The sequence below is a fragment of the Cyprinus carpio genome, chromosome A23 (genome assembly GCF_018340385.1).
Source record: "Cyprinus carpio isolate SPL01 chromosome A23, ASM1834038v1, whole genome shotgun sequence".
Lineage (NCBI taxonomy): Eukaryota > Metazoa > Chordata > Actinopteri > Cypriniformes > Cyprinidae > Cyprinus > Cyprinus carpio.
The window spans coordinates 3,311,829-3,339,823 of record NC_056594.1 but is presented as its reverse complement, the minus strand read 5'-3'; the positions used below and the strand labels follow the sequence as shown (position 1 = coordinate 3,339,823).

Below are 27,995 nucleotides of genomic sequence, written 5' to 3'. Positions count from 1 at the left end.
GTCTACTGAGAATAATAGTAATCGAATATTTCAAATTATAGACAAGGGATATCAAACAAATGTAAAAATGGTGACTATCTAGGGTTATTTTATTTTAATTTTTTTTTACTTTTAGCTGCATTTCCCCCCCTAATTCCTGTGTAATTTTGTCCCTGTGTGTGTGTGTGTGTGTGTGTGTGTGTGTGTGTGTGTGTGTGTGTGTGTGTGTGTGTGTTTCAGGCTCAGAGGCTGCTGTTGCAGGACGGCTCTTTAGCTCACTTCACAGTGCAGAATCCCTCCAGTCTCCCCACCATCACACTAGGCCTCCCCGCTAACACCAAGGTATCACAGTCGCCACGTGCTTCCTTACAGTCAGTAATTCCTTACCAGTATTGTGCAATATGCAATCTGATAGGTTTTTGGAAGTAATGTCATTCTTGTGAAAATGAAGTACACTTTAGCAAACTTTTTAAAAGGGTACTTATTTTAACATTAACATGAAGGGCCAATTTAACATTTTTAACATGAAGGGTCATGTTAATTGCAATTAAATAAAAATGCATTGTAGTGTATTTTAGTTTAAATAAATGTTTAGAAAAATGTAATAAAAATTCAAAAAAAAAATTTCAAACATAAAATCTAAACATATTAAAAAGTATATCCACTAAAACAAAACACAATTTAATGTAATTTCTATTGAAAATAACTACTTCTGTTGTCTTTGAAATGTGGTTAAGCTGAACTGCTGAATGTACTGACAAGCATTTATGGTAAACTATGTCACTTCTATTAAAACTTGTGTCTCATGTATGTAAATAGAATTGCAATTACACAGTTGTGATTATGAAGTTACAATTTAGTACATTTAAAAGATATTCACTTTAAATGCAATACTGAATAACACTCTACAGTTAAAATTAAAAATAAGTACTTTACAAATGCTTCAGTATGTTAGTCAACACATCAACGTAAGTGTACTTCTTTAAAGTGTGAAAAAAGTACTTGATGATTTAAATTGTACTTTAATATAAAACTTATATTTTGACATTGCATTGTATACTTTTTTAAATATTTAAGGTATACTCTCTTTACGCACTTTTAAGTGGCCTTTTATTTAATTAATATGAAATATTATTGAATTATTTTTTAATACTTTTAAGATTTGAAGTTCACTGTAAGTGTACAGTTATGTTTTTGAAGAAGGTACTTTTCTATTTACAAAAATAATTATAATATTGGTCAATATAGCATTCCAGCCTTATTGAATAGACAATACTTTAATGGATTTAAAATTGTAATGAAATTACAAAACTACATTGTTCCCATTAAAACCAACAAAGCAACCCTGCAAGCAGCACATCATCTGTACAGGGTGTGGGCTGGCCGTTTTATGCTAACTATGCCAGGGAAAATACCACTCTGAATTTTAAAATCACCCACATGTGAGTGAGAGCCTCAGCTAACATGAGAACAAGTCAAATAAAAGTAACAAATGTGTTCTAAAAGTGATGAATTAACGCACTGGTTCTCATTTAGTTTCAACGTCAAGTAGTGACACAACACAGTGCCAAAACTGTTTATTGAACACAATTGAATTTTGATGGTTTCATGCTTTTGGAATCCAATAATTCTCAACGTAAACATTGTAGTTTATTACATATTTATTACATTTAGTATTTATTTCACCTTCTGTCAGATCTGACCTGAAGACTCGTTTAGAATCACTGTAATGTACTTTTTTAAGGGTAATGCATTATAAATAATATTCCTCATTCACGCAAGTGTCATTAGCTATTTTGAGGCTGGTAGCATGATGTGAGGCAGCCCGTAATAAGCTGTAGTGTGTCTGCAGGCGGAGAGTGAGCTGGGCTCGCTGAAGCTGGGTCGTGTGCCGGTGTCGGGTGCGTCTCCGGTGCTGGTTCCTCTGGGTGTGGAAGAGCAGAGCGGGCCGCTCTTACAGCCCGTCCTCATCCTGGAGCCCTCTGGACTCATACACACCCCTCTACTGGCCGGTAAGAGATCTGAATCACTGTGAGGAAATACTACTGAAGTACTAAATGCTTGATATGTGCGCCATCTAGTGGTCGCTGATGAAACAACAGTCGAGCTGTTGGGAATAACAATTATTTTCAGAATATTAACTACATTCATTCATTTGTAATTACTATTTGTGTTTATAGTGTGACTTTTTATATTTGTTTTATACAGCAAACAATTATGGGACATCAGAAAAAAATATACACTACCATTCAAAAGTTTGGGGTCAGTATGTTTCTTTGTTTTTTAATAAATGAATGCTTTTATTCGGAATGGAGACATTAAATTGATTAGTAGTGACAGTGAGAGTAAAGACTTCTGCATTGTTACAAAAGATTTCAGTTTCAAATAAATGCTGTTTATTTATTTTTTTTTTTTATTTTTTTTTTTTAATGATGACACTACTTTACATTACAGGAATAAATTATATATATATATACACAAATATATATATATATATATATATATATATATATATATATATATATATATATATATATATATATATATATATAACAGTTGTTTTAAATTCATAATATTTTAATCTAATACAATAAAATAAAATATTTTTTAAAACAATATTTCACAATATAAGATGTGTATAATATTAATATACTGTACAATATTAATTTACTGTATTTTTTATAAAATAATCAAAGCCTTTGTGAGCATAAGAGTCTTTTTAAAAACATTGAAAAATCTTACAGTCCACTAAACAGTGGTATATATTCTAATAATATTTATTTTATTTTATTAATTATTATATTAATCAGTTTTAAAAAATATTAGTTATATTATTTTATTATTATTTAGAAAATAAAAAACCTAAAATTTTAAAATAACTGGAAAAGTCTAATATTAAAATACAAAATTGATGTAAAAAATGAATTATATCACTTATTATTATTATATATAAAAAAACTAAACAAACAAAAAACTGGACAGTCTAATATTTAAATACAAAATCAATGTAAAAAAAATTAATTGCATGAAAACATGTATTTAAGGTATTTTTATTTTTCTATTTATAATTCATGTACCGTGCTGACCGAGTTCATGATGATATGTTCAAATCTATTGTTATATTTAAGTAATTGTGGATCATTTTACATGATTATTTTCTACTTTGTGTGATCTAAGCCATGTGGCATGATATTTTGATATCTAGCTTGAATATTATGCTTTCATCTTCTGTTTTTCTGAAAGTATAATCAGATTTGTCCCTGCTGTTTGTGATCAGTTCCAGGTCTGGGTCCGGTTCCCCTGCAGTTCAGCGCGTCTGGTCCTCATAAGCCGCTGAGCCGGACCCGCTCCGAACCGCTGCCCCAGAGTCCCCGAGCGCTCCATCCTCACCTGCAGCACAGCACTCAGTACCTGGAGAGACTCAAGCAGCAGACTCACCTGAGCAAGGTACACATCAGTTTGCTCTAGGACAGGGATAATACACATTTTTGCCACTTCAGAATCAAATCTGATAAGTTGTTTGTAGTAAGGATTGAAAAAAGCATGAAATCTGATTTATTTTGTCAAACTTCATCCAAACCACATTCATATTTAATTTGAAATCCGATTTTGATAAATGCACATCATTTAAGTTTGTGGAAGGAGAATGTGGGATTCATCAGGATCTCTGTCCGTGTCCTGCAGCTCATGTCAAAGTCTAGCGAGAAGCCTCGTCTCCGGCAGATCCCGTCAGAGGACATGGACTCCGAGGAGGTGGGGCCGTCAGCGGGCGACGCCCATCAGGGCAGGGTGAGGGCGGAGTCTCAGAGAGAGCTGGAGAGTCAAGAGGAGCAGCTCAACCTGCAGCACACCCTCATTCTCAACCAGGTTAGACACAAACCACCAATCCTGAAGCTAACGTACATGAGAAGAACCAGACGCACATGTTTTACTGCGCAAAAAGGTCTGCCTAAACATTATTACACAAAATATAGAAGGAATTTAATAATAACTTATGTTATGTCACAAAAACATTTTGAAAGAAGTCTTGTATGCGCAACAAGGCTGGATTTAAAACGTTATATTTTGCATAAATAAAATAAAGCATGCTTGTTTTTATCATTAAGAGTTTTAACGCCTTTAATATTTCATGACAATTAAGCAAATCTTTTGATAATTGTATAAAAGTTGTCATTAGATGTTCACTACTCTGAAACAATAAAAAGCCAGTACACCAAATAACCGTTTTTAAAACACTTTTTTTTAATAGTTTATATCAACTTATTTAATTTTATACCATGGTCTGTCTAAATACTGGATTCTGATTGGCTGGCAGGTGTGCATTAAAACTGTTTAATGCACAGATAGTTCCAAGTCAGTTTAATCACCATTCTATAATAATCTCTGTTTTATTTGATGCACACACACACACACACACACTCACACACACACACACACACACAGAGATCAAAGATTGCGCTGCGTACACACAGAAACATAACTGCACTACTCATTTCTGTATCTGATTTGAAGCAGGCAGAATGGTAGAGCTAACGAGCCGTAACTGACAAAAATAACCACTTTTTTTAACTTTCCAGTCAAATATTGCACTGCAAACATCATAAACCACTTGTCATTGCTGGCAAATAACCATGGTATAAGCAGGATAATGCACCGTTAGATGTGCATTAAATTATTTTAATGCACTCCTCTTTGTGTCGGGTGGTTCTTGGCCTCCACGTCGTGCATTAAAATCGTTTAATGCACAGCTAGCCGTGCATTATCCCTTACTTAATTTAAATTTTACATACACCGTGTCATAATTTGTCCATATACAGTAAATGAGAATATAATATGATATTTTATTACAGACATTTATTTGATGTAGTTTTCACAAAACATCCTGAAATGCTTTCTTTGCAGTCACGTCTGTGGGAAACGCAAAAGCAGCTCCAGCAGCTGCGCAGACAGACGGCTCACATGGAGACACTGGCGGTACCCATGATGCTCGGCGCCGCACACCGGCCGCTCTCTCGTACGCAGTCGTCTCCAGCCTCCACCTCGCTAACGCTGCCGGACAAAGCCTTGCCTCTCACCACGGCGCCGGAGCCGCCCCAGAGCCAGCCGCGCTTCACCACGGGTACAGAGTCTCCACCAATCACACGCCGCTCTGCAGCTGATGATACACTCACACTGACTGAAACCTCAATGTGTGTGTGTGTGCAGGTCTGGTGTATGACTCCCAAATGCTGAAGCACCAGTGTACGTGTGGAGACAACAGCAGCCACCCAGAGCATGCTGGGAGAATCCAGAGCATCTGGTCACGCTTGCAGGAGAGGGGCCTCAGGGGCCAGTGTGAGGTATTTACAGCCTGCACTTCCTCTCCTTTCCTAAAGGGGGCACTGATTAATCTGTCCGACCATTATTTTCAACATTTCTAGAATACATTCACATTAACAGAACAGTTCAGCCCAAAAGCAACATTGTGTTATCATTTATTCATCCTCATGTTGTTACAAACCTGCTTGACTTGATGTTCTTCGGTGGAAGGCAAAAGAAGCCTTTGCAATATAATGAATGTTAATAAGCCTCTGTAAAGCTTCAAAATGACAATAACACCATAAAAGTATAATAAAAGTAGCACGCATCAGCTATATTCTAGAAAGATGGAGTACAAATGAACGCAACAGACCATGTTGTTGATTAACAAGTCTTCGCTTCGGTTACACTTTATTTTAAGATGTCCTTGTTAAACACGTTACATGTACTTAATATTATAATAAGTAAGGGATAATGTACATCCAGCCGGTTGTTCTCTCAGAATAAACCCTGACAGGATGATTAGCACCCTGATGCGAAGCAGAGGGGTCTTGTATCAGTCTGAAGGGGTTTATTCTGCGATAACAATCGGCTTGATGTACATTATCCCACTTAATACACAGTTACATGCCACATAAGTAAATAATTAGATGCAAAATATTGATTTGGGTTGAAATATTCGAATACAAAGCTTCCGTGAAGACAGCAGTTGCGAGCAAGCGGCAAATTCAAACTAAACAGACATTTAAGGGAAACGGTGCAGTCAAACCACGTATCACACAACATTTCACCACAAAATAATTAAGGCAATAAAAGAATTAAGATGAAAATGTTTTAAAATCTTACCAGCTTGTTAGTTCTCTTATAATCAATTACAGCGTACAAAACAATCCTAGCAGAATGGCAGCAGCTGCGTTTGTATTTTTTGAATCGAGTTTTAATATTATATTAGCTTAACAAACGCAAAGCTTCCACCAAGAAAAAAAATAGTACAGGCAAGAGTACAGTGCTGACTGTGGTTACCCGGATGAGTCTGTGTTATTAGCTTTTACTGGTTGTTATCCAGGGATAAAATACCTCGGAATGTAGCGACTGACCAATCAGAATCAAGTATTCCACAGAGCCGTGTAATAACAATTAATTATGCATAATTACATGCAAGTAACCCTAAGCCAAACCCTAATCCTAACCCTAACCATATAGTAAGTACATGTAGTTAATTAATATTTAAGCAGTACTTAAATGTATAATTACAATGTAACAAGGACACCTTAAAATAAAGTGTAACCTTCACTTCTTGAGAAAATATTTAAGAACTTTTCTTACAAACTTCTTTTATAAATTAATATTTTTTGTCGCACAAAACTTTTGTATGACTTCAGAAGATAAACAGTATACAAGCGGTATATAAGCGGACCACTTTTTTCATACTTATTTTGGTGCTTTTCGAAGCTTTCTTCTCTTCCTTTTCATTTCTCAGTCCTCATTCACTTTCATTATATTGAAAAAAGATATTCGAAAACCTCCCTGCTTTTAATAACTCCAATGCTGATGGCATGTTTGCACCATGAAAATCCTCTCTTATGGTCTTTGATGTTTTTGCTTCCTCTGCAGAGTATTCGGGGAAGGAAGGCCACCCTAGAGGAGTTACAGTCTGTCCACACCGAGCGTCACGTTCTGCTGTACGGCACCAATCCACTCAACCGCCTCAAACTGGACAATCGCAAGCTGGCCGGTAACACATCCTCACACACACACACACGGTTCACATCTGATAGACATGAGTCAACTGCAGCTTGGCCAGCACAACACCTCATTTTTCAAAGCACAGGCACACAGGAACGCCAACACGCGAATATAAGCGACTTTCACAATGACTAAAAGGTTGGAAATGTCAAGCGGCTAATGCGAGAATGACAGTTAATCGGCTTGACATCACTCTGTGTCCAACAGGCATACTGTCACAGCGGATGTTCGTCATGCTGCCCTGTGGGGGAGTCGGGGTAAGTGAAAACACACACACACACATCAACTTGGCCATAACCCTGCATGAAACATGCTAGATGCAGTAAATAATTAGACATACATGATATGTTAGTGGCCAGTATATAACTTGTTGTTAACTGGGAGAATTGAATTATTATTATTGATACAGAAAGTTGAATTACATCAATTTTAGCAGCAAATGTTACAGTATTTTCATTTAAGGGCATGTGCAGTAAGACTTAAAGGGATACTCCACCCCAAAAGGAAAATTTTGTCATTAATCACTAACCCCCATGTCGCTGCAAACCCATAAAAGCTTTGTTCGTCTTCAGAAGACAGTTTTTCCCCACCAGCATTTTTGAAAAAAGTTGCCAGCCACCGCTAGCAATTTTGATGATTTTCACTAAAATTTGATGGCCTACAGTATATTTTCCTTTATGAATATTTGAATATGCAATTCACCAAAATAAAGAACAAAGCCTCTACTTTTAAACAAAAAAATCAGTTTTATTCTAGCTTAAAGCATTAACTTAAAGCATTTCATTTTTTATCAACACTTGAATATAGGTAGGTTTCATAAAAATTTATAATTTTGAGCAAAAAGGTGAGAAAATCACATTTTTATCAAAAACTACATCTGGATAATATTCAGTACGGTTATCAAAGCATAAATCCAGTAAATCGCTTCCATCAACACCTCCAAAGCTTGCACAGATACATACCACTTCCTGGGTCGTCATTTTACTTCGTATAAAAGCCTAAATGAAATCTGTTCATCATATAAAGCAATCGCATTTCATCAAAATACTCGCTGTATTCATATTGATTAATTTTGCGGTATCTTTATGAACTTTATGAAGCATCAAAGTTGTGGACTTTCAGTGGAGGAACAAAAATCTCTCAGGTTTCATTAAAAATAATTTGTGTTTCGAAGCTGAACGATAGTCTTTATGGGTTTGGAACGACTTGAGGGTGAGTAAATGATGGCAGAGTTCTCTTTTTTTGGGTGAACTATCCTTTTAAATAAACAGTGTGAAAGTTGGGCAAAACAACCTCAAAATGGTGAGCCAGGATCAGTCTTGATGTGCATGTGCATGCGGCTGAAGTACATGCCGCTGTAGAGTGTCCCATTTGTAATTTTAGGTTTAAATACAGTGCTCATGACATCTGTGGCCACTATGTTCCCTCAAAGCATACTTATGCCAAGCCCACATTGACACCTGCTCTAAAATAAACCATTGGCCGACAGTCTAAACGGACCCGCGGCTCCCTTCTGGGACAGATCAGAGGTCAGAGAGCACTGATCCCAGCGCAGTCATATGGGCAGCACCCTGGCTGAAAATTGGGAGAAAATGTTGAAAACTTCACTCTGACGATCAAGCTCAGAGCAGGTCCATGTGGAATGATTGGAACAATATGTGCCATGAAGGATAAAAGAAATTCCAGCCCTCTCATTGTTCACGGTGCCAAACCACAAGCAATGCAAGTTCGGCAAAAAAAAAAAAGGATGAGGGAAAATGAAAGAGAAAAGAGAGAAGGAAGATGTGGGGAGCAGGGCAACAAACAAAAGGGAGAGAGGGGAATGTATAACCTCACTGTTTCTTCTCATGGCCACTTATGAATGCAGTTTTATAGAGTAATGATGGTCTCTTTTTCTCTTACTTGTGCTGTTTACTAAAGCAAGCGTCACTGTTATTACCACTCATACTTAAAGTTAGGGGTTTGTTCAAATCACTAGCCCATCGACTTACATCGAAGGAGTGACCTGAGCCATATGTAGAGACCATAATTTTACATGCTGCATTAACTACAAGTCTTAATGCATAGATCCAAAGACTGACTGTTTACACATTAATTCCACAATGTGCAAATGACTTTAAAGCTGTGTGAAAACATGGCTGTTGGAGCTCTCTGCTTCCCGGTTAACTCCTAACAAGGCTGTGTGACGATGAGGAAGGGTTAAAATTAGTGGTTGACAGATAAATCACCAAGACACCAAGATATTATCGGACAATATTGGTGATTTCATTTACCATTATGTTCTGTTAATTTGTATGAACAGGACTTTTAATTTGATGTGCATGTGAAATTTATATTATCTGGTCTTTGGCACTGTTTGTTTGAGTTTTTAATTTTATTTTTTTGTGTTTTCATCAGTTTAATCAGAAAAATCTGGGGGAAAAAAATATTGTAATAGAGTTACAGAATCAAGAAGTTGCTGTCTAAAATTAAAAAACTATTTTACAGGTGTATTTTTTTTAATCAAGATTTTAATTAAAAATCTAATTATTTTAGTAAATATCATGTAGAATAAATATCAGCTTAATCTTCGTTGTTTTCTTTACTATCTTTAAAAAAGAATAGTGCAACATCATATAGATCTTTATTGTCTTTATATCAGCCATCTTTGAGAAATATTGACAATGGCCATCAAAAAAAAAAAAAAAAAAAAAAAATCTGTTCTGTGCCAGTGTAAAAAAAAAATGCATGCAATTGTAGCTATAGAGTATGCAAGATCACATGACTACCCCAAACAACTTAAAAAAACTGTAAAATTCTATTGTACTAGCAACCAATCAGAACACTGCATTGAAACACCCTTGCAACTACTACGGTTAGAAACTCGTATATACTCGTATCCATCAAGGATGCATTAAATTGATCAAAAATAAAAACAAAACATTTATAACGAGTTCTATTTCAAATAAATGTTGTTCTTTTGAACTTTCTATTCAAAGAGTCTATATCAAAGAGTCTAAAAATATAGTGTATCATGGTTTCCACAAAAATATTTTTCAGCACACCTGTTTTCAAATTTGATAATAATCAGAAATGTTTCTTGAGCAGCAAATCAGCATATTAGAATGATTTCTGAAGAATCATGTGACACTGAAGACTGGAGTAATGATGCTGAAAATACAGCTTTGATCACAGCAATAAATTACATTTTAACAATATATTCAAATGTGAATCTTTGATCAAATAAATACATTTTAGGCATTTATAGGCATTCTCCACTATGGTAATATGCATAATCAGCAAACCGGTGTAGTGATGAGAGCCAATATGGAGACCACACACAAAGAATATTTAAACATACCATCAGTATGACACATAACAGGAAATCTATTTATAGTGTCGTCACTCCTTCCTCTTTCTTTTAGTGTGTATTCTTGAAATGTAGTTTATGTTCTGTAATTTGTAACACACACTTCGTCTTGTGGATGCTTACAACAAAAATAAGCATCTAAATACTTTTGCATGCATGAGTGATCTTTATACAAATATGGTTGGATAAACATGTTTCGTTATAATTCTCCAGCGTTACCATCTGTTTGAAAGCATACAGCTGGTTATTCATTCATTTGAATAGGATTACGCTCAGTTTACTGATTGGTTTAAATTGTGGATTAAAAATGAGTTCAGATTCCACCTCGTCTTGTTGTTGCTGAGCACATCTCTATTGCATCAGTTTGCCGTAAGTGCCTGTCGCGCAGCATGTAACGCTGGCATCGTGCAGCCGTGCCCTTCAGTTGAACCGCTGTTTGCGGCTTTGCAGATTTATGAACGTTGATCACGGCTGTCATAATGATAAATGTGCTAGTGTACGCCAATACAGTTCAGCTACATCATTTTATTCTGGCAGAATGGGTGACTGACAGAGATTGTTTGTCATGTACACGGCGCTGAGGGATTCTGTGAGCCAGGGCTTGGGTGGAGGCACCTACTCGCAGCAAAAAACTGTGAAACATTCGCTTAAAAAAAGTGCTAACTTGGGTTTAACTGCACATAAATCACTCAGCAAAGCAGTTTTGTTTATGATCAGAGTACATGTAAGTGAACTAAATAGCGCAAAATCTGCAAAGGGGTACTTAAATGTGTAAAAATTGATCATCTTTTATTGAAAAAAAAAAGAGTAGTTGAGAGAAGTAAATATCACCTCAATATTTGCGAGTGAAGAACATATTTATACTCGAGTGTATTATGTATTAGGTACTTTATCTGACAGACAGCATGCTGAAGGACGCTTTTTTCTCCTTCTTCTCTGTAAGTGTGGGTTTTCTGGGAAATGCATACTCACTAGACCTCTGTTTCTCATAAATACTACTGTGTACGGTGCATGTTATTTTTTGACAGACATCAATGTTATGATTCAAATGATGTGGATTTGAAAACAGATGGACCGTAAGGCGGTTATTATTTATTTCTTAGCTGACAAGTATACAGTGAAGCGGCTGATGCCCATGAGTGTCTGTGTACTTCTAATATTCCAGCCGTCAGCCAGTGTTTTTATGGACGTGTTAAAGTGTGAGGGGTGAACTGTGTTTGAAATGCTTTTTGCATAGCTCATTATACTTATTTTATGGAATGAGGTTTATTTTGTGGCTTAAATGAAATGTTTGACTTTTGAAAATCAAGTTAATTATTTTTTTTATGGTTTTAACGCAAAGTTGTTTTTATTGTCTTTTATAACACAAATGTTGGCAGTACTTCATTTTACAGTCCTGTTCCGCTGTGTAACAATTACAATAACTAGGTACTGACCCTAAACCTAACCTTAACCAATGTAGCTACCAGTAACACTTTATTTGAAGGACCAGTTCTCACTATGAACTAGTTGCTTATTACAATGCATATTACTAGCATATTGGCTGTTTATTAGTACTTATAAAGCACATATTAATAACTTAATCTGCTTGATCATATTTTAGATCCCTTACCTAAACTTAACAACTACCTTACTTACTATTAATAACAACAAATTAGGAGTTTATTAAGGCAGAAGACATAGTTAATAGTTATTTAATAGTGAGAGTAGGTCGTTAAAATAAAGTGTGTGACCTAGTTACCTTGTACTACGCAGTGCTTTCTTGGGTAACTACACTATTAGTACACTGTTAGTACGCATACTGTAAAACAAAGTGTAACCAAGATCTTTTATATAAACCCATGAAAATGCAGGTTGTGCAACTGTTGTCCCATTATTACCCCTCAGCAGATTTGGACTCCTATAAATAAATCAGCCGATTTGCTGTTTGCTGAGCATGCTTGTATTTCCACAGGTGGACAACGACACCATCTGGAACGAGATGCACACGTCTACAGCGTCCCGCTTGGCGGCCGGGAGCGTGACGGAGCTGGCCTTCAGAGTGGCTAAAGGAGAGCTCAAGGTCTGTACAAAACAATATCCAACATGCACTGTATGCACTGTTGATTTTTTTTTTTTTTTACATTTGAACATTTTGAACATTTTATGCATTCATTTTCATTAATTCAGTGGCCACATCATAGACTGTAAAAAAATATGGACGTAGTGTCCGTGACGTCACCCATAGACTCCTCAATAGCAGTTTTGAAGCTCAAAGTGTGCCGAGCGGGCTGTCGCCATCTTGGCAGCGCGTCACCGCGCGACTCTCCCGGATAATCGAAAATGGGCAAAAAGGCGGGAGCTGGTTGCTGAAGCCACGCCCACCTAGCGCGACGGCATTGTCAGCAGCGGCAATCCACCTGTCACTCAAGTGGCCACGCCCTTAATTATGCAGAACTTTAAGGCTTAATATAATTTAAACGGATGAGTTATAAAAAAAATTCACCTCCCCCTCACAGTTGTCACAAAGGGCAAAATTAGCAATATAGACCAAAATCACTTTTTTGAACCAGGCTGTAAACATGTTTTTTTTCTGCTGTAAAGTTCGGCATTTTAACATGGGGAGTCTATGGGACTGACTCCCTTTTGCAGCCAGCCTCAAGCGGACAGTCGATGAATTGCAGCTTTATCCACTTAATCACCTTCCACACTACACATAGCACCAGGTTGCCGCTCGGGCCACATGTACATACACTCTTGTCTCTTAGGGCAGCAGCTTGTCACTCTGGCAGTACCATCAAAGACACATTTTTGTACCTTATTTACCCCTAAAAAGTTCATAGTAGTATCTTAAGGTTATATATTACTACTCTAATATGTACATGTTGTAGATATGGTACAAAGCTGTCCTTTTAAGTGTACTGCTTAGCATTGTTCAGGTGTGTAACCACCTGGTTAAGTGTCTTTCTTAGAAACAGCTAATTTTGATGTTGCTAAGTTTGAAACGCAACCTAGAACTGAAACAAACAAACCTGGAAGTGTGCAGCTGTGCACAGCGTTAGCTCGCCGAGCTACAAATAACCTAGAATTTAGAAGAGTCTAACTAGACCTTTTTTAACTTCGAAGTTACATTACCACTCAAAACATTATCTAATATTATACAGTCTTCAGTGTCACATGATCCTTCAGAAATCGTTCTAATATGCTGATTTGCAGAATATTTCTGAATATTATCAATGATGAAAACAGTTGTGCTGCTTCATATTTTGTGGAAATTCTTTGATGAATAGACATTCTAGAAATTTTATTTGAATTTTATAACATTATAAATGTCTTCATTGTCACTTTTGATCAATTTAGTGCATCCTTGCTGAATAAAAATTTTACTGAGCCCAAACTTTTGATCGGTAGTGTACAAAACTAACTATTTTGAAGTTGTTGATCTGCATTTATAGGTAATTATTAAAAACAGCATTAAATGCGTAAAGTAGTGAAATTATCTTGAAAAAAAAAATGTCGAAAAAGCATCAGTAAAAATGTAAAAACGAATCACTGAATCGTTTATGTGACCAGTGAAAACATGCAAGCAAATCGATTCACTGAAATGATTCAGATTTAGTAAGTATGAGGACAGAGTGTCTTTGATTTGTAAAGCTGCATGAGAAATGCAGAGCAATAAATACAATGATTTAATGTATTGTCACGCAACACTGCAACTTGTTAAAAAAAGTAGCTGCTTGTATTTTGATTCACAAATTTAAATAAAACTGTCATGCTACTGAAAAATGCAGTTATCGAACATTCAATATTATGCGTGTTCACATTGCATTGAAATTGCCATAATTACAAGATGACAACTCTGAGATAATCACTTCCTTGGACACAGAACTTTAAACTGCACATTGAAATGCTTTACATTAATTTACATCTCACAAAGCATCAAAGAAAAAAATCAGAGACCAGGTACCACTGGCTATAATAAAATAGCATATCAAACAGAAATATGTCTAGCATTTTGGTAAAAGACTATGTGAAATGAATCTTCTCTGTAACTTCTATTTATTGTAATTCTGACGTAATTTGAATGCATCTTCAGTCAAATCTCTCGGATCATGCGTCAACCAATCAGAATCAAGCACTCATTTATATCAGAGGGTTTTTGTAATTACCGTTGCATCAAATAAAATATAACCAAGTAGCAAACCGACCAGATCAAGCTGATTAAAAAACTGTAACGACCATAAAAGAATAGTTCAATCACTCGAGTCCCCTGCTGGTAATTTAACTTAATGAAGGTTATAGGGGATGTTTCAGGGAAGTGGCTTTATTGCTTTAACTGAGAGTGGAGGCCCGCTTGTTGAAGCAGTTTGGTGAAAACATGGTTTCTGTGTGAGAGGCGACTGGTAAATGCGGAGTTAATGACATGTTGGTTTCAATGTTTCAGAACGGCTTTGCTGTGGTCAGGCCACCAGGACATCACGCAGACCCGTCAAACCCCATGTGAGTCTGCCTGTTACATACAGAAGCGCCTCTGTACATCGCTGGAGTTTGTTTAAGAATGTGTGTCTGGTGGTGGATGCAGGTTCGAGCCTGGCCTGCGTCATGTTTCTGTCGATTTCTGCCTCTCTCTCTTATCTGCTTTCCACGGTCTTACTTTAAAAGTTCGGTAGCACTTTATTTTACAGTCCTGTTCACTATGTACTATAACTATGTAATAACTAGGTACTAACCCTGAACCTACCCCTAAACCTAACCCTAACCCATGTAGTTACCTTGTATTACCAGAACTTTCTTAGATAAATACACCGTAAGTACACTATAAGTACATGTAAGTACACGTACTGTAAAATAAAGTGCAACCAAAAGTTCTTCAAATAAAAGAAATGCATAAAAATAAATTCAAATTAAATAAGTAAATAAATTATATTAAAATAAAATAAAATAAAAATAGTGGGTGCTTGTTAATATAGATTGTTATTTTAGAGATACATTATTTTATTTTTAATCATGATATATTAAAATTTTTGTTAATATTTTGAATTTTTAATATATTATTAGTCTTAATTTTAGTTTTAGAAATTTAGACAACAAATTTAGAAATGTTGTTTTTACAATAAGGTTTGATTTGTTAACATTAGTTACTACATTAGTTAACATAAACTAACAATAAGTAAAACTTCTAAAGCATTTATTAATCTAAGTGAATGTTTATTCCAACATTTACTAATACATTAATAAAATCAAAAGTTGTATCTATTAATATTATTTAATGGACCTGAGCTTACATGGACAAACAGTAAACTGGTGTATTTTTATTAACTAACGTTAACAAAGATTAATAAATACTGTAACAAAAGGATTGCTCATCGTTAATGTTAGGTAATGCATTAAATGTAGCTAACAAATGGAACCTTATTGTAAAGTATTACCATTTTTGCTGTTTTTAAATATGTCTATATATTTTATATATGTAAGTTAAACTATTTTATTTCAGTTAACATTCTTACATTTTAAGTAAAAATGATTTTTTGTTATTATAATTTTTTAATAGTTTTAGTTAGCTACGCTGACCCTGTATAGAGTATGTTGTCCATGTGAGTTTGGATCTGTTTATTGCGGTCGTCAAGTGAGATTCTTCTTCCTGTGCATGTGAGTTGATGGCATGTTTCGAGCGGTGTGTTTGTGTGACGTGGGTGTTGTGTTTGCACATGTGCACTCTGTCACCTCGCGTTCAGCGTGTGTCTCTGTGCAGCCTCAGCATGCCTGTGTGTGTGTGTGTGGATATTTATGGCTTGATAATGACGGTTTGGAGGGAGCAGGAGGAAAGACACTGATTTATTTCAGCAGTTATTAGTCTGCTGAGTTCGCTCTTCCCAAATTTCTCAGTGTTTCACCTCGCTCCCTTACTTCCCATCTGCTGGAAGTTTCCACATGTTCATTATTTGTGTATATGGACAATATCTAAATGCTTTTAGATTACCTCAACACATTATAGTTAAAAATCATGTTTCAGTAACAACAGATCTGCACATCCAGATCTGAGTTCAGTTGCGTGAGAAAATTTGTTTGCTTACAACATGGTTTTGTTGTTCTGTTTCCAAATCCTTTGGCATTTCATGTGGTTGGAGGCCTCACTTTATCTCTTTCTCTCTCTCAGGGGTTTTTGTTTCTTCAACTCGGTGGCGATCGCTGCTAAGCAGCTCCAGCAGAAGCTCAGCGCCAGTAAAATCCTCATCGTTGATTGGGTGAGAGCTCTTAATTCAGCCAATGTTAGTTCTAGGGATGCAAATTCTGGCTGATACCAATAAGCACATAATTAGTTTCATGTTATGGCCAATAAATGATACATTTATTAAAACAATAAAACTGCTAGGAATTAAAACAATAAAACTGCTAGCAAGAGTTTATTAGTAAATTCAGGCATCACAACAGCGTAATGTACAGTGTGACAATAGAGAACAGTTCATTTCAATTAAATATCCAGTAGTTGAGGATTACTTACAGTATATCTATTAAAAATAACTACTATTGATATATTCTCTCTCTCTCTCTCTCTCTCTCTCTCTCTATATATATATATATATATGTGTGTGTGTGTGTGTGTGTGTGTGTGTGTGTGTATGTATAATTGGCTATCAGTGATACACTGAAAAACAAAATCTGTAGTTTTTAAAAATAATCTTGGCAGAGCTGTGGTTGACAGAATAATTTTGTAAAACATACAGAAAACTGTATAAAACTTTAAATTACAAACAAGAAAATTTGAGTGTAAACTAGTAAATTCAACAGTGCACACTGCTTCTAAAATCTGTTTTGTATCTTTGTCATAAACTGACAACCACCTTAATAATGCAGGTGGTAAAAGAGTCCACATATACCAATATCACCACATAAAAAAAAACCGAAGTATAATGATATATAGAAGGGTGCACAGAGTCATTCCACAAACACTAAACACCATCATGGTAACACACGACATTTAAATAATGCAATAAACATTCATTAAACAACAGAAGATGTAACGTAACGTAAACTCACATGTACTTAACTGATAACAAACATGACAAAAATATTAAGAAACATGATTATTTAAATAAAATACTTTAAAATGTGGCATGTCACGCAGGGATTTCAGGGAATATCAGTTTACAGTTCTGTTTACTGTAAATTATACGTTGAACACTACTTTTTTACTTACAAAATTGATACTTTTGACTTTTATCTACATTAAAAATTACATGAAATGTCTAGTTAGATATTTTACAGTTTTTCCCTGTTTATATTATGGGAACTTACTGTTAACCTATTAACAGATTTTTTTTAATACCATCTTTACAATATTTTACAGTTAAAATTACTCTATTTTTTACAGTGTAGATGATTTCTGCAAAAATTCTAGCTATTCTGGGATATTTGTGTGAAGCTTGTTTCAACTGATTTCAATCTGAGTTACCAAACTGCATTGGATAACAAGCTGAATTGATTGAGTTCATCAGTCATTGAATCAAATCACTTCCAGATTTTGGTATTTTTCGTCCTAATACACCAGAAACAAAGTTAATGCTAATGGTGACTGAACAACAACCAAATTGCAACCATTAAACATCTCAGTGTTAGCTTAGTGATCCTTCATGCACTGAATGCAAATGATTATGTAACCTGATTGTGTTTCATCAATCGTTCAGGATGTTCATCATGGCAACGGCACCCAGGAAATCTTCTACAATGACCCCAGCGTCCTCTACGTCTCTCTCCATCGCTATGATAATGGAAACTTCTTCCCCGGGAGTGGTGGACCGGCAGAGGTTAGTCCGCAGAGATTATCCATTATACCAGAGCAAACACAACCCTCTTTGTTTTGTTTATTGCTGTGAAACACTTTAAGCTCACAGAAGCCTCTTCGACTCAAGGGTTTCAATGTGTCACACTTGCGCAATTGTGTTTCAAACCAGAACTGGTTGCATCATGGCCTTTAGCACAAAAGGATCACAGTGAGAGGATGGTTTTCAGTGTTTAACAGCAGTGCCGTGTTTGATTTGTCACAGGTGGGTTCTGGTGCCGGTGAGGGATTCAATGTTAATGTGGCATGGACCGGTGGTCTGGATCCTCCCATGGGCGATGCTGAGTACCTGGCTGCCTTCAGGTATTAGTTTCACTTGGTTCATTTGCTGATTTACACTAACACAGGGGAACACTTGAATATGGACAGTATTGCCTGGAAACCAGGGGTGTTTAATCCTGCCCCTGGAGGGGAAAGATGGCTCCAACCAGCTCCAGCACAATTGTCTGAAAGTTTCTGAAGACCTTGAGTAGTGTGTTTAATTAGGGCTAGAGCTAAACTCTACAGGAGAGTGGCCCTCCAGGAGCAGGACTGGACACCTTTGATATGAATATGTATATGGATCCATTTTCACATAAATCAATGTATTTGGTTTCATAATAAGTGAAGACATTGGAATATACCATGATTATTTAATGCAATAAATTTGCTGACTAAAGGGTTTGGGTAAGGACCAGTAATAGTGTACAATTCTGTAATGCACCAAAATTTCAGCAACCAAAAATATTCAGCCAAACAGCAAAAAAAATTAATTTTTGGTTTCAGTCGAAATAGCTTTTGGAGAGCCGAAACCATTGACCAAAACTGTACCGTATAATGAGCATGGGTTGACTGCGTCAGCATCTGTTTTATGCGCAAAACATGAATAAGCTACAACAAGTAAACATGTCAGCAGTGTGTGCACACTTCACCATGACCAAAATTGATGTTAGAGTAGCAATATGTAAAATTTTCTTTGCCAAAGAACTTTACTACAACGGGAGTCAGTTGCATAAACATTATGCCACTGTGTTAACACTATGCCTTAAAGGAATAGTTTACCCAAAATGAAAATTACCCCATGAATGACTCACCCTCAAGCCATCCTAGGTATATATGACTTTCTTCTTTCAGATGAATACTATCAGAGTTATATAAAAAATGTCCTGGCTCTTCCAAGCTTAATAATGGCAGTGAATGGGTGTTGATTTTGAAGTGCAATAAAGTGCATCCATCCCTGATAAAAGTGCTCCACATGGCACCGGGGGATTAATAAAGACCTTCTGAAGTGAATCGATGTGTTTTTGTACGAAAAATAAACCATAATCTCTAGCTTCCACTAACTGTTGTATGTGCGTTCGAGAGAGTGGCGTTCCAGCGGAAGACGTGGGAAAAAAAACTACAGTGCATGCTTAAAATAAACAGAACATTATCGCGCCTTGGTCTGGACGATAATATAATGTTAGTTTTCTTTTTATAGTTATCAATCTTGGTATGAACAGGCCTTAACTTTGACTAGTCTAAGCAGTTCATGCAGCCGGTTTGATTTATCACATGAGGAAACAACGCCCTGAACATCATGCCAAGATTAATTACCCAGTTACTCAAATTTTATTACCCAAACGTCAATATCAGCTTTTGGCTAGATGAAAACGTTAATTTTGGTTTCAGTGTTTCTAATAAAAAATTCTGCATATCCATTATGGTCTTGTTAGTTTCCACACCTCATTTCGCAGACTAATAATTTAGCATTAATCCTTATGGTCTGTGGTGTGCTAGTATTTCGTACATGTAACGATAACTGAAAACGCTGTCTTTTCAGTAAGCTGTTAAGTGTTAAGTATCAAGAGCACAATGATGCTGGCGAACCCAGCGTCCAGATGTTTAACCACAACCCCACCACCGTCCACTTTATATGTCTTGTAAAGTCTTTACATTGGATGATGATCATCAGGTCAGCGTTCAGGAAGAAGCGTTTGACCTTCCGTCATCAGTTTCGCCAAAGAACCAGGTCTTCTTCATGTGGGCGTTCTTCATGATTGCATTGGTTTCTCTCCTTTGTTCTTGTGCACTAGTGATTGCACTGAGACCTTTGGGATTTTGTCAGGAATTGGACGCCCGATCACATTGTGTTCACTCTTTTAAGTCGGACTTCCCCCTCTGCCGTCTGCCAACCTGCATCAGTCAAGGTGTTTATTGTAGTCTGAAACGCTTGCAGGGCTTCAAATGATTCCCAGCTTTTTCATTGTGTTGGGATCAAACTCAAGCTTGGCCACTTCCACATGCCACTTAATTGCCGCCGGTGGGTGGTTTTATTAAAAGTTTTAAGCATTTTTGAAGGCAGCCTGCTTCGGGTTTTTGGTTTTCGGTCCAGGGAGGCACTGCTAACCACACGCTAACCAGGATCCCTGTGTGAAAGTGGGTGGGCGTCTAAAAGGACCTTCAAGATCTTTCAGGACTGAACATTTTGGGAATGTTCTGCCTCTAACCAGCCTGTCTCTCCTTGACTTCCTGTGTCTTGTACACTCTTTCTCGTCCTTTTATTGGTCTTTAATGAATGCTGCACTCTCTCTCTCTCTCTCTACCTCCACCCAAAATAAAACCGTTCCTCTCCACACAGGGGAGCGTGGGTAGTTTTATTGGTCTAGAGGGGAGGCGGAGTTGGTCACAACGGTGAGGGTAGGCGGAGAGGTGGGGGGAGTAGTGGAGGATCCTGGGTAATTAAGGCAAATGGCTCCCAGATGGCGGGCTGTCAGTGACGTGAGGAGAACGACAAGCTCCAAATGGGAACCAGATGCAGCAGCGGTCGCTTTGAACTCGCCGGTGATGCGCTCAAGAGGCGAAATCACTGGCAGGGCTGGCCTCCTCCGAGCGCAAGAAAGAGGGAGACGAGGAAAAAGAGGAAGGAAGAGAGAGCGAGAGGCGGTTATTAACAGAACCTCATTCAAACACTTTAGTCACTGGGATTGTCACGCTGTGCTTCGGCCAGCTCCATTTTTGTAGAATTTGTCAACTATAACAAGAACGCCACTTTTTTTTTTTCACTTCTTTTTTTTTTTTCTACTTTTGGAAAGTCTTCTAGGCAAGTTTCTGACATTTCCGGAAAGGCTTTGATCTGAACTGATGTTAAACTGACAAATACAAAAAAAAAAAAACTATTTAAGAGCAATTTTACAAAATCTTCTTTAATTAAAGATAAATTGTTTAATCTGAGTGTTATTAATAGTAAATGTAACTGTAAAAGAATGTTTATATAGCCAGCATCCATTTAAAAATAAATAAATAATTGTGTCATAAAAATATTTGTGTCATGCCTCAGAAGACCCCTTAAGTGAATAGTTCATGGAAAAAAAAATTAAATGAAAATTAATGTACTGTGCCCCATGACTTTATTTTGTGGAACAAAAAAAAAAAAAAAAGAGAGAGATGTTTTAGAGATTCTAGTTGGTTGCTTTTTCATGTAATTACACTGAATTTTCAAGCTTCAAAAAAGATCCAAAAGCATCATAAAAGTATCGTAAATGTGACTCATGCACTATATTAGAACTCTTCTGAAGCCAGAAATGGACTGAAATTAAATTAGCTATTCACTGACTATCTTGACATCTGCTCCGGCTTTGGTTGGCGACTTCAAGAGAGAAGTAAGAACGAATCATTCGTTGGATCTTTTCAATGAATCGGTTGATCCAGATTCATAACAGCAGTATGAACGATACGATTCATTTTTCGAGTTCAACTCACTAGTGATCCAGGTGCAGTGGTTAACATGTGAAGATTATCAATGAATCATAATCTAAATTCCCTTATGTCTTGAAAGGAAAGTCATTTGGGTTTGGAATGACATGAGTATGAGTAAATGATAGCTATTAACTAGGCCTCTCTAGGCTTTAGTTTTAAAATAGTTGCTAAAAATTTGGAAAGTAATGCAGTCTTATCTATAAGTGCAGCTATGACAGATATAATATTAACTGAATGATGTCTATGCATTGTTCTGATGTGTAGGACGGTGGTGATGCCCATTGCTCAGGAGTTTTCCCCGGACGTCGTGTTGGTTTCTTCAGGGTTTGACGCCGTGGAAGGACACCCTGCTCCATTAGGAGGATACAAAGTCACTGCTAAATGTAGGATATTTATGTTGATAATGTCCTTGACGTACTGAAATATGAATACTTTTAAAGTAAAATTCATGCATTTCATTTTTAAACGGTCTCAGAAAATGTTTGTGTTTCGGTACTGTGACAGTAATGTTGGTATTGGTCTCTCCGCAGGTTTCGGGTTTTTGACTCGGCAGTTGATGGCGTTAGCAGGAGGACGCGTGGTTCTAGCATTAGAGGGGGGTCACGACCTCACAGCCATATGTGATGCTTCTGAGGCCTGTGTCAGCGCTCTGCTGGGAATAGAGGTCAGATTTCATGCATAAGCTGTCCAAATACCATCACAAGTATTCATTTATTATACCTTTATAATCCTGTTATACCACTGCTGTTAACAAATACTGAGCACTCTTGTTATGTAAGGGTGTTAACATGACTTATCTGACAAAGTCTTGCATGACATGCTCTTTGTTTAAAAGGAAAAACAAAAACACACTTCTTCACCTCGTTTTCTCTTAGGAGCCTCTTCCTGAGTCGACTCTCCTCCAGACGCCGAATGCCAACGCAGTGCTTTCACTCCAGAGAGTGCTGCAAATACAGAGTGAGTGTCCTCTCGTCCCAGTCTGCCTCTAATTATCCTGAAATGCACTGGCTTCCTGGTAGCACACATTTGTTTAATTCTTTGTAATTAATTATAATCATGATCATCGTTGTTGCACCACATGGTTCCTGCTCTGCCAAAATATTCCTATGAAAACAACGGTATGCACTTCGTGGCGAAGACTACCTCTCTCTTCTGTTTCTGTGCTATTGCCATTATCTGCCCGCATCTATGTAGTTTTCAACAATCTGTCATCAAGACTCGTCACTCACATTATCAAACATGTATGACTTTCTGTCATCGGTGGAACCCGAAAAGAAATGCATGTGTGCAAGAGTATCCAAGCTGCTTTTTTCATGCAAAAAAGTGTACAATGAGTCACACAGTAATTTTATTATTATTATTATTTTAAATGTCTATATGAGGACATACAATATCTGCATTTGAGAAAACAACTAAAAAGTCTCCATTATCTTTTCCTCTGCTATAGTTCTCCAGCATCAGGGAAACCTCGTCGGTTCTACCATATACCATGTTTGATTATCTAAATAAATAATCAAATACCAAATTAAATATGTTAATAAAATAAAAAAATCATGTCTCTAATAATATAAATAAAAATAGAAGACTTGGCTTAAATCGCTCGGTTCAGATGGGTTACTTTTACAATGTCTTTATGAACTTTTTTAAAGTGTCAATGTTCTGGTTCTCTGGATTTCAATGGAGGGACAGAAATCTCAAGTTTCATTAAAGATGTCTTAGTTTGTGCTTCAAACATGAAAAAAACATGTTATATGTTTAAAATGACATGAATATGAGACAGAGTTGTCATTAAATTTCAGTCTCCTTTTCACAAAAAAAGCTTCAGAATAAAGCACACAAATCGTATGCAGTATTTTGCAGATGCTTTTTAGTATTTTCATTTAAAGGAAATGAGCAGCTTTAACATTCTGCTAAATAGCTTTTTTTGTGATTCACTTCAAAAGGAAAGTCAAATAGGTTTGGAACAACAGGGAACGGTAAATTATGGCAAAATATGAGTCCTGTCTGTTAATTCTGAAATCTTTCTCTGTCTCAGGTCAGTATTGGTCGTCACTGAAGCCGCTGGTGGGCACAGAGGGGATGTCGTTTCTGGGTGCCCAGAGGAAAGACTGTGAGGAAATGGACACAGTGAATGCGATGGCGTCCCTCTCCGTAGGGGTCTTGGCCAACAAAAGGTGAGTCCTGATGAAGACATTTTTCTAAATGCAAGTAATACAATTAGTCACTCTTCTATATTGCTTGGTCCTGTTTTGTACACAATTTGTTCTTTTATTTCGTGTATTTGTTTCCCTTCTAATCTATACTGGGCTTCAGAGCTGGAGGAAATTATGAAACATTCCTGAGCATAAAAAAACATATGGTGATTGTTTGATGCTAAACATAAACCTCATTTTTTACAGCCTTGTTGATGAACCCATGGAGCAAGATGAAGAATCCCTTTAAACCAGGTCTTTACGCGTCTGAAAACTGTCCAGTACCAAATGGCGCTCCACACCATGTGAACGAGCCGTGCCTCAAGACCAGCAGTGCCTCGGGGGCGTGGCTTCCTCATCACGGCCCCTCCCCCAAGACACCACCTCGACACTGACCACCAGCAAAGCGCGGCTAAGCTAACAACCCGCAGCCACAGTTCTGCCGGGGCTTTGGGATCCACGGCATCTTCTCCTTTCAAGTACCACACAAACACACTAGGACGCATGAGGCCGCTTTGTGCATTAGTGTGTTTTTAACATTCACTAAAAGAATGCACTGCAGTCATTCAATATTCACCTCCAGTGCCTCAAAAGAGACTTATTTACTTTAGCTGGAGATGCGAAAGAAGATATGCAGGAGCGGCTGAGGATTATTTCACCTTTTTTAAAGGCAGCCCACTTTACTACCCCTGACAAGCGCACTGTGCTGGGAGAAAATGAGGGGTTTCCTTGCACCTGGCAACCGCAAAGTGGCTCCACTCTATGATGTCATAACTATTAACCAATTTAACCACTAAAGAAGAAGAAGAAGAAGAAAACGATTATGACAACTGTGGGTTTTATAAATCATATATATATATATATTTTTTTTTTGCACTGTGCATTCCATAATGTGAACCGTGAAATTTTCCAAACCTCTGGGAATAGAAAGATCGAATTCTGTATTTAGTTTTACGCATAACGTTCATATTTTTTTTTAAAGTGAAGCAAAAAACAGTTGCATTCTTGTCAAGTTCAGTTACATTCTACCTGCATTCCCGGCATGAAGGCTGTAAACTTGAATAACTTCGAGATACTTATTTGTACTGATTCTGTGTGTTTGATTTAATGCCTCATGTTTTTGAAGGCCAGAGGGACAGACCAGCTTTTAGCAAGTTTGTTGCACACACCCACCCACCCCAAAAAACACACATATACGCCCATCTTTCTAAACACACGTCGCATCAATATGACCACTGTACATGTTATATCATGGACACAGGAAGTGCTTAGGCTTTCCCTAGACTAACTGTAACGCAAAGTCGCTCAGCCTCTTTTTAGACCAAACTAATTTGAATATGATCTTTATATGTGTGCACATGTGTATCTATCAGTCATATCTATTGTCTGTTCTGTTCTTACAATCAATTGACCACAAGCAAAAACGACATTTGAATGGGCTCTCGAAGCCACTTTAACGCCAGTGTGTGAAATTCTTTTGTGACACAGTGTTCTGTATTTTTTCACTGATCTTTGTTGTCTTGGACGAGGGAAGTGACCAGCCTGTTAACCTGTGGAGAAGACATGTCTAAAGTTGGTGCGCATTTAATGATTTTCTTTCACCGCTGTGCACTTACTGAAGGTTTTTTTTGTTTTTTTTACTATTATTTTTACGAGGGATGCATTGTTTTTGGATGGCGTTCTGTTTTCCACAGCCTGCACATAGATGTCTAATTCACACCAGTTGTGTGGATGAAGTTTATAGTGATATTAAATATGTCTCTCAGCCGCTGGGATTTACATTTATGCCATCTTCAATGAACCGAAATGAATGTCACACCAACCTTAAACCAAAACGGACTGACCTCTTTAAATACTGTGCCACTCCACCAGCACATTCGGTTTCAAAACCCATATCACTTATTTCACGTTTCGAAAGAAAAATTTGTCTAGTTGCATAATCCTGATGGGCCAAACCTCTGGAAATTGTCGTCCACATGCTGTATCAGTATCTCAAAGTTAATGCGTGCTGTCTTCATGGTGGGGATGTTACATTGGACTAGTAGCACCGTTCATGGTGCTTGTTTGACTTTTGCGTTGTGCTTTTGGGTTAATGAACGCCCCGACGGCTCTCTTTCAAGTTTTGGATTTTTAAAACAATGACTGAATCCCATCTTTTTGAGTCGATCTTTTACAACTGTATTCACAACCAAATACAGCGTTAACATGCATTCCTGCGTTCACTACAAGAAACACTCGTGACCTGACAAACTGCTGTTATTGCGAACATGTGGAATTAAAATAGAGGCATTCCTTGTGAGATTTCTGTAATGCTGCGGAAACAAGTGTCCAGCACCTGCCCGACCAATAAGTCTTTAATTCATCCATTTCTTGCCTTGTACCAAACCACTGTGGCTAGTTATACGTTTGTATGATTCCATGTAAATAGCCCCATCCATTTATCGATGTTTTGAAAGGTTTTCATGAAGACCCTGGGTAGCCTTTGCCCATCAGACCCCCGTGAAGACTGTTGTAAAATAGAGCAGATGCAGACGTTCACTCATTAATGAAGTCATAGCTAATCGCTCAGAACTAGCGGCGATCTTGCTGTGTATTTATAGTACTTTAAACAGTGCACTTGCATTTCACCATCAACAAAACAGGCCCGTTCATCTTTGAAATCGACTTGGTTAGAGACAGATCGACAGCACTTAGTGACAGTTTCGTTGGGACTGTGACTACAAACAGAGCTTGACATTCCGTTGCAGTTTGGACACTGATATGCGTCTTACATACAGTTCTATTTTAGTGGTGTATTTTTACAATAGCTTTTGTGCATTTGTACTGTTTTGATATACCTCTTGTATTCTCTCATCTCTCCGAACCTTTTATGAAGTAAAACGGAGAGCGTGTGCTGTCGTCACCGCTCATGTAAAAGCAAACCAGCGCCGTCTTAATTCCTCTGTCATTTATTCCCTTTCGCCTTCTTGTATGGACAATGTAAATAGTTTCCTACAGCCAAAAGACTTCACCTATGTGCCTTGAAGTACCCCCACTAACTGGATCTGTTTAACACAGAATAACAGAAATGATGTTTCCGAAACGTCATGTACTTAACGATTCCCTTGTTTATTCCCCATTTCTTTATTTCTCTGTGTATAGAAAAGAATGTCTATTTTGTACTGTTTCTATCTTCCTAATTAAAAAGAAAAGCATTTTTTGTTTGCGTAAATTTTGTTTGGCTTTGTCATTTTTTATTTTTTTATTTTTTTGAAAACTCTTTTTTTTCTCTCTGTCTGAACATCAAATACCAGGGAACTGAAAGAAATGAATCAAATGTGTCACATCCGCACATCCAGTTGTTTTCCATTATTTGAGAAACATTCACTCAGATCTACAGCAAGTTCTTTTTATTTTAGAATAGCAATAATGTTATAAGAAATATACTAAGAAACTATAGTTTTCAGGTGTGTCATGCATCTATTGAAGCGTCTAAGGATGAACCATTACAATTATGTATTGCACATGCACACAACCAAAGAAATCTGAAATACTTGATTAATGACTGGCCTGAAGTCATTAGATGGTCCGCACTGGTCAGTGGTCCATCTGGTCACTGGTTTCTTCTATTGTAACAGGTTTAGGCTTCTGCTTTAGTTTGGGCCACTGTGGCTGTGTGTTTTGCACTTTGCTTCAAACACACATCTTGTAATTGCTTTACCTAATTACAAGTACTAAACAACAGAATGTGGCGCTTTTGTGGTGAGGCGGTCTGTCTTATTTCTTGCCAACCAGACATATATTTATTGAAGCCTCAAACTAAAAAGGATAATGCTAAGTTTATGTGCAGACCAAGTTTAGCCGACATTTTATTCTAATTACGTAATTAGTGGTGTCTGTCTGGATCCTAAAGAAC

General features: G+C 37.1%; 1 protein-coding gene across 8 annotated transcripts in view; it reads left to right on the top strand.

The window, feature by feature from the left end:
- LOC109061808 (histone deacetylase 7-like) overlaps positions 1-27,311 on the top strand; it is an 89,102-nt gene extending 61,791 nt beyond the window's left edge. For 7 of the 8 annotated variants that reach the window (XM_042712626.1, XM_042712632.1, XM_042712630.1 and 4 more), the window contains 19 exons: positions 220-321; positions 1,832-1,991; positions 2,188-2,241; positions 3,257-3,426; positions 3,664-3,846; positions 4,882-5,098; positions 5,185-5,318; positions 6,892-7,012; positions 7,231-7,280; positions 12,327-12,434; positions 14,796-14,851; positions 16,509-16,596; positions 18,037-18,156; positions 18,397-18,494; positions 22,173-22,291; positions 22,439-22,572; positions 22,784-22,865; positions 23,944-24,082; positions 24,308-27,311. In XM_042712626.1, coding sequence (XP_042568560.1) covers positions 220-321; positions 1,832-1,991; positions 2,188-2,241; positions 3,257-3,426; positions 3,664-3,846; positions 4,882-5,098; positions 5,185-5,318; positions 6,892-7,012; positions 7,231-7,280; positions 12,327-12,434; positions 14,796-14,851; positions 16,509-16,596; positions 18,037-18,156; positions 18,397-18,494; positions 22,173-22,291; positions 22,439-22,572; positions 22,784-22,865; positions 23,944-24,082; positions 24,308-24,350 — 2,178 coding nt within the window. In that variant the 3' untranslated portion in view covers positions 24,351-27,311. The remainder of the gene's footprint in view (positions 1-219; positions 322-1,831; positions 1,992-2,187; positions 2,242-3,256; positions 3,427-3,663; positions 3,847-4,881; positions 5,099-5,184; positions 5,319-6,891; positions 7,013-7,230; positions 7,281-12,326; positions 12,435-14,795; positions 14,852-16,508; positions 16,597-18,036; positions 18,157-18,396; positions 18,495-22,172; positions 22,292-22,438; positions 22,573-22,783; positions 22,866-23,943; positions 24,083-24,307) is intronic. The other variant, XM_042712627.1, reaches the window with a different exon arrangement.
- The last annotated feature ends 684 nt before the right edge of the window (positions 27,312-27,995 follow it).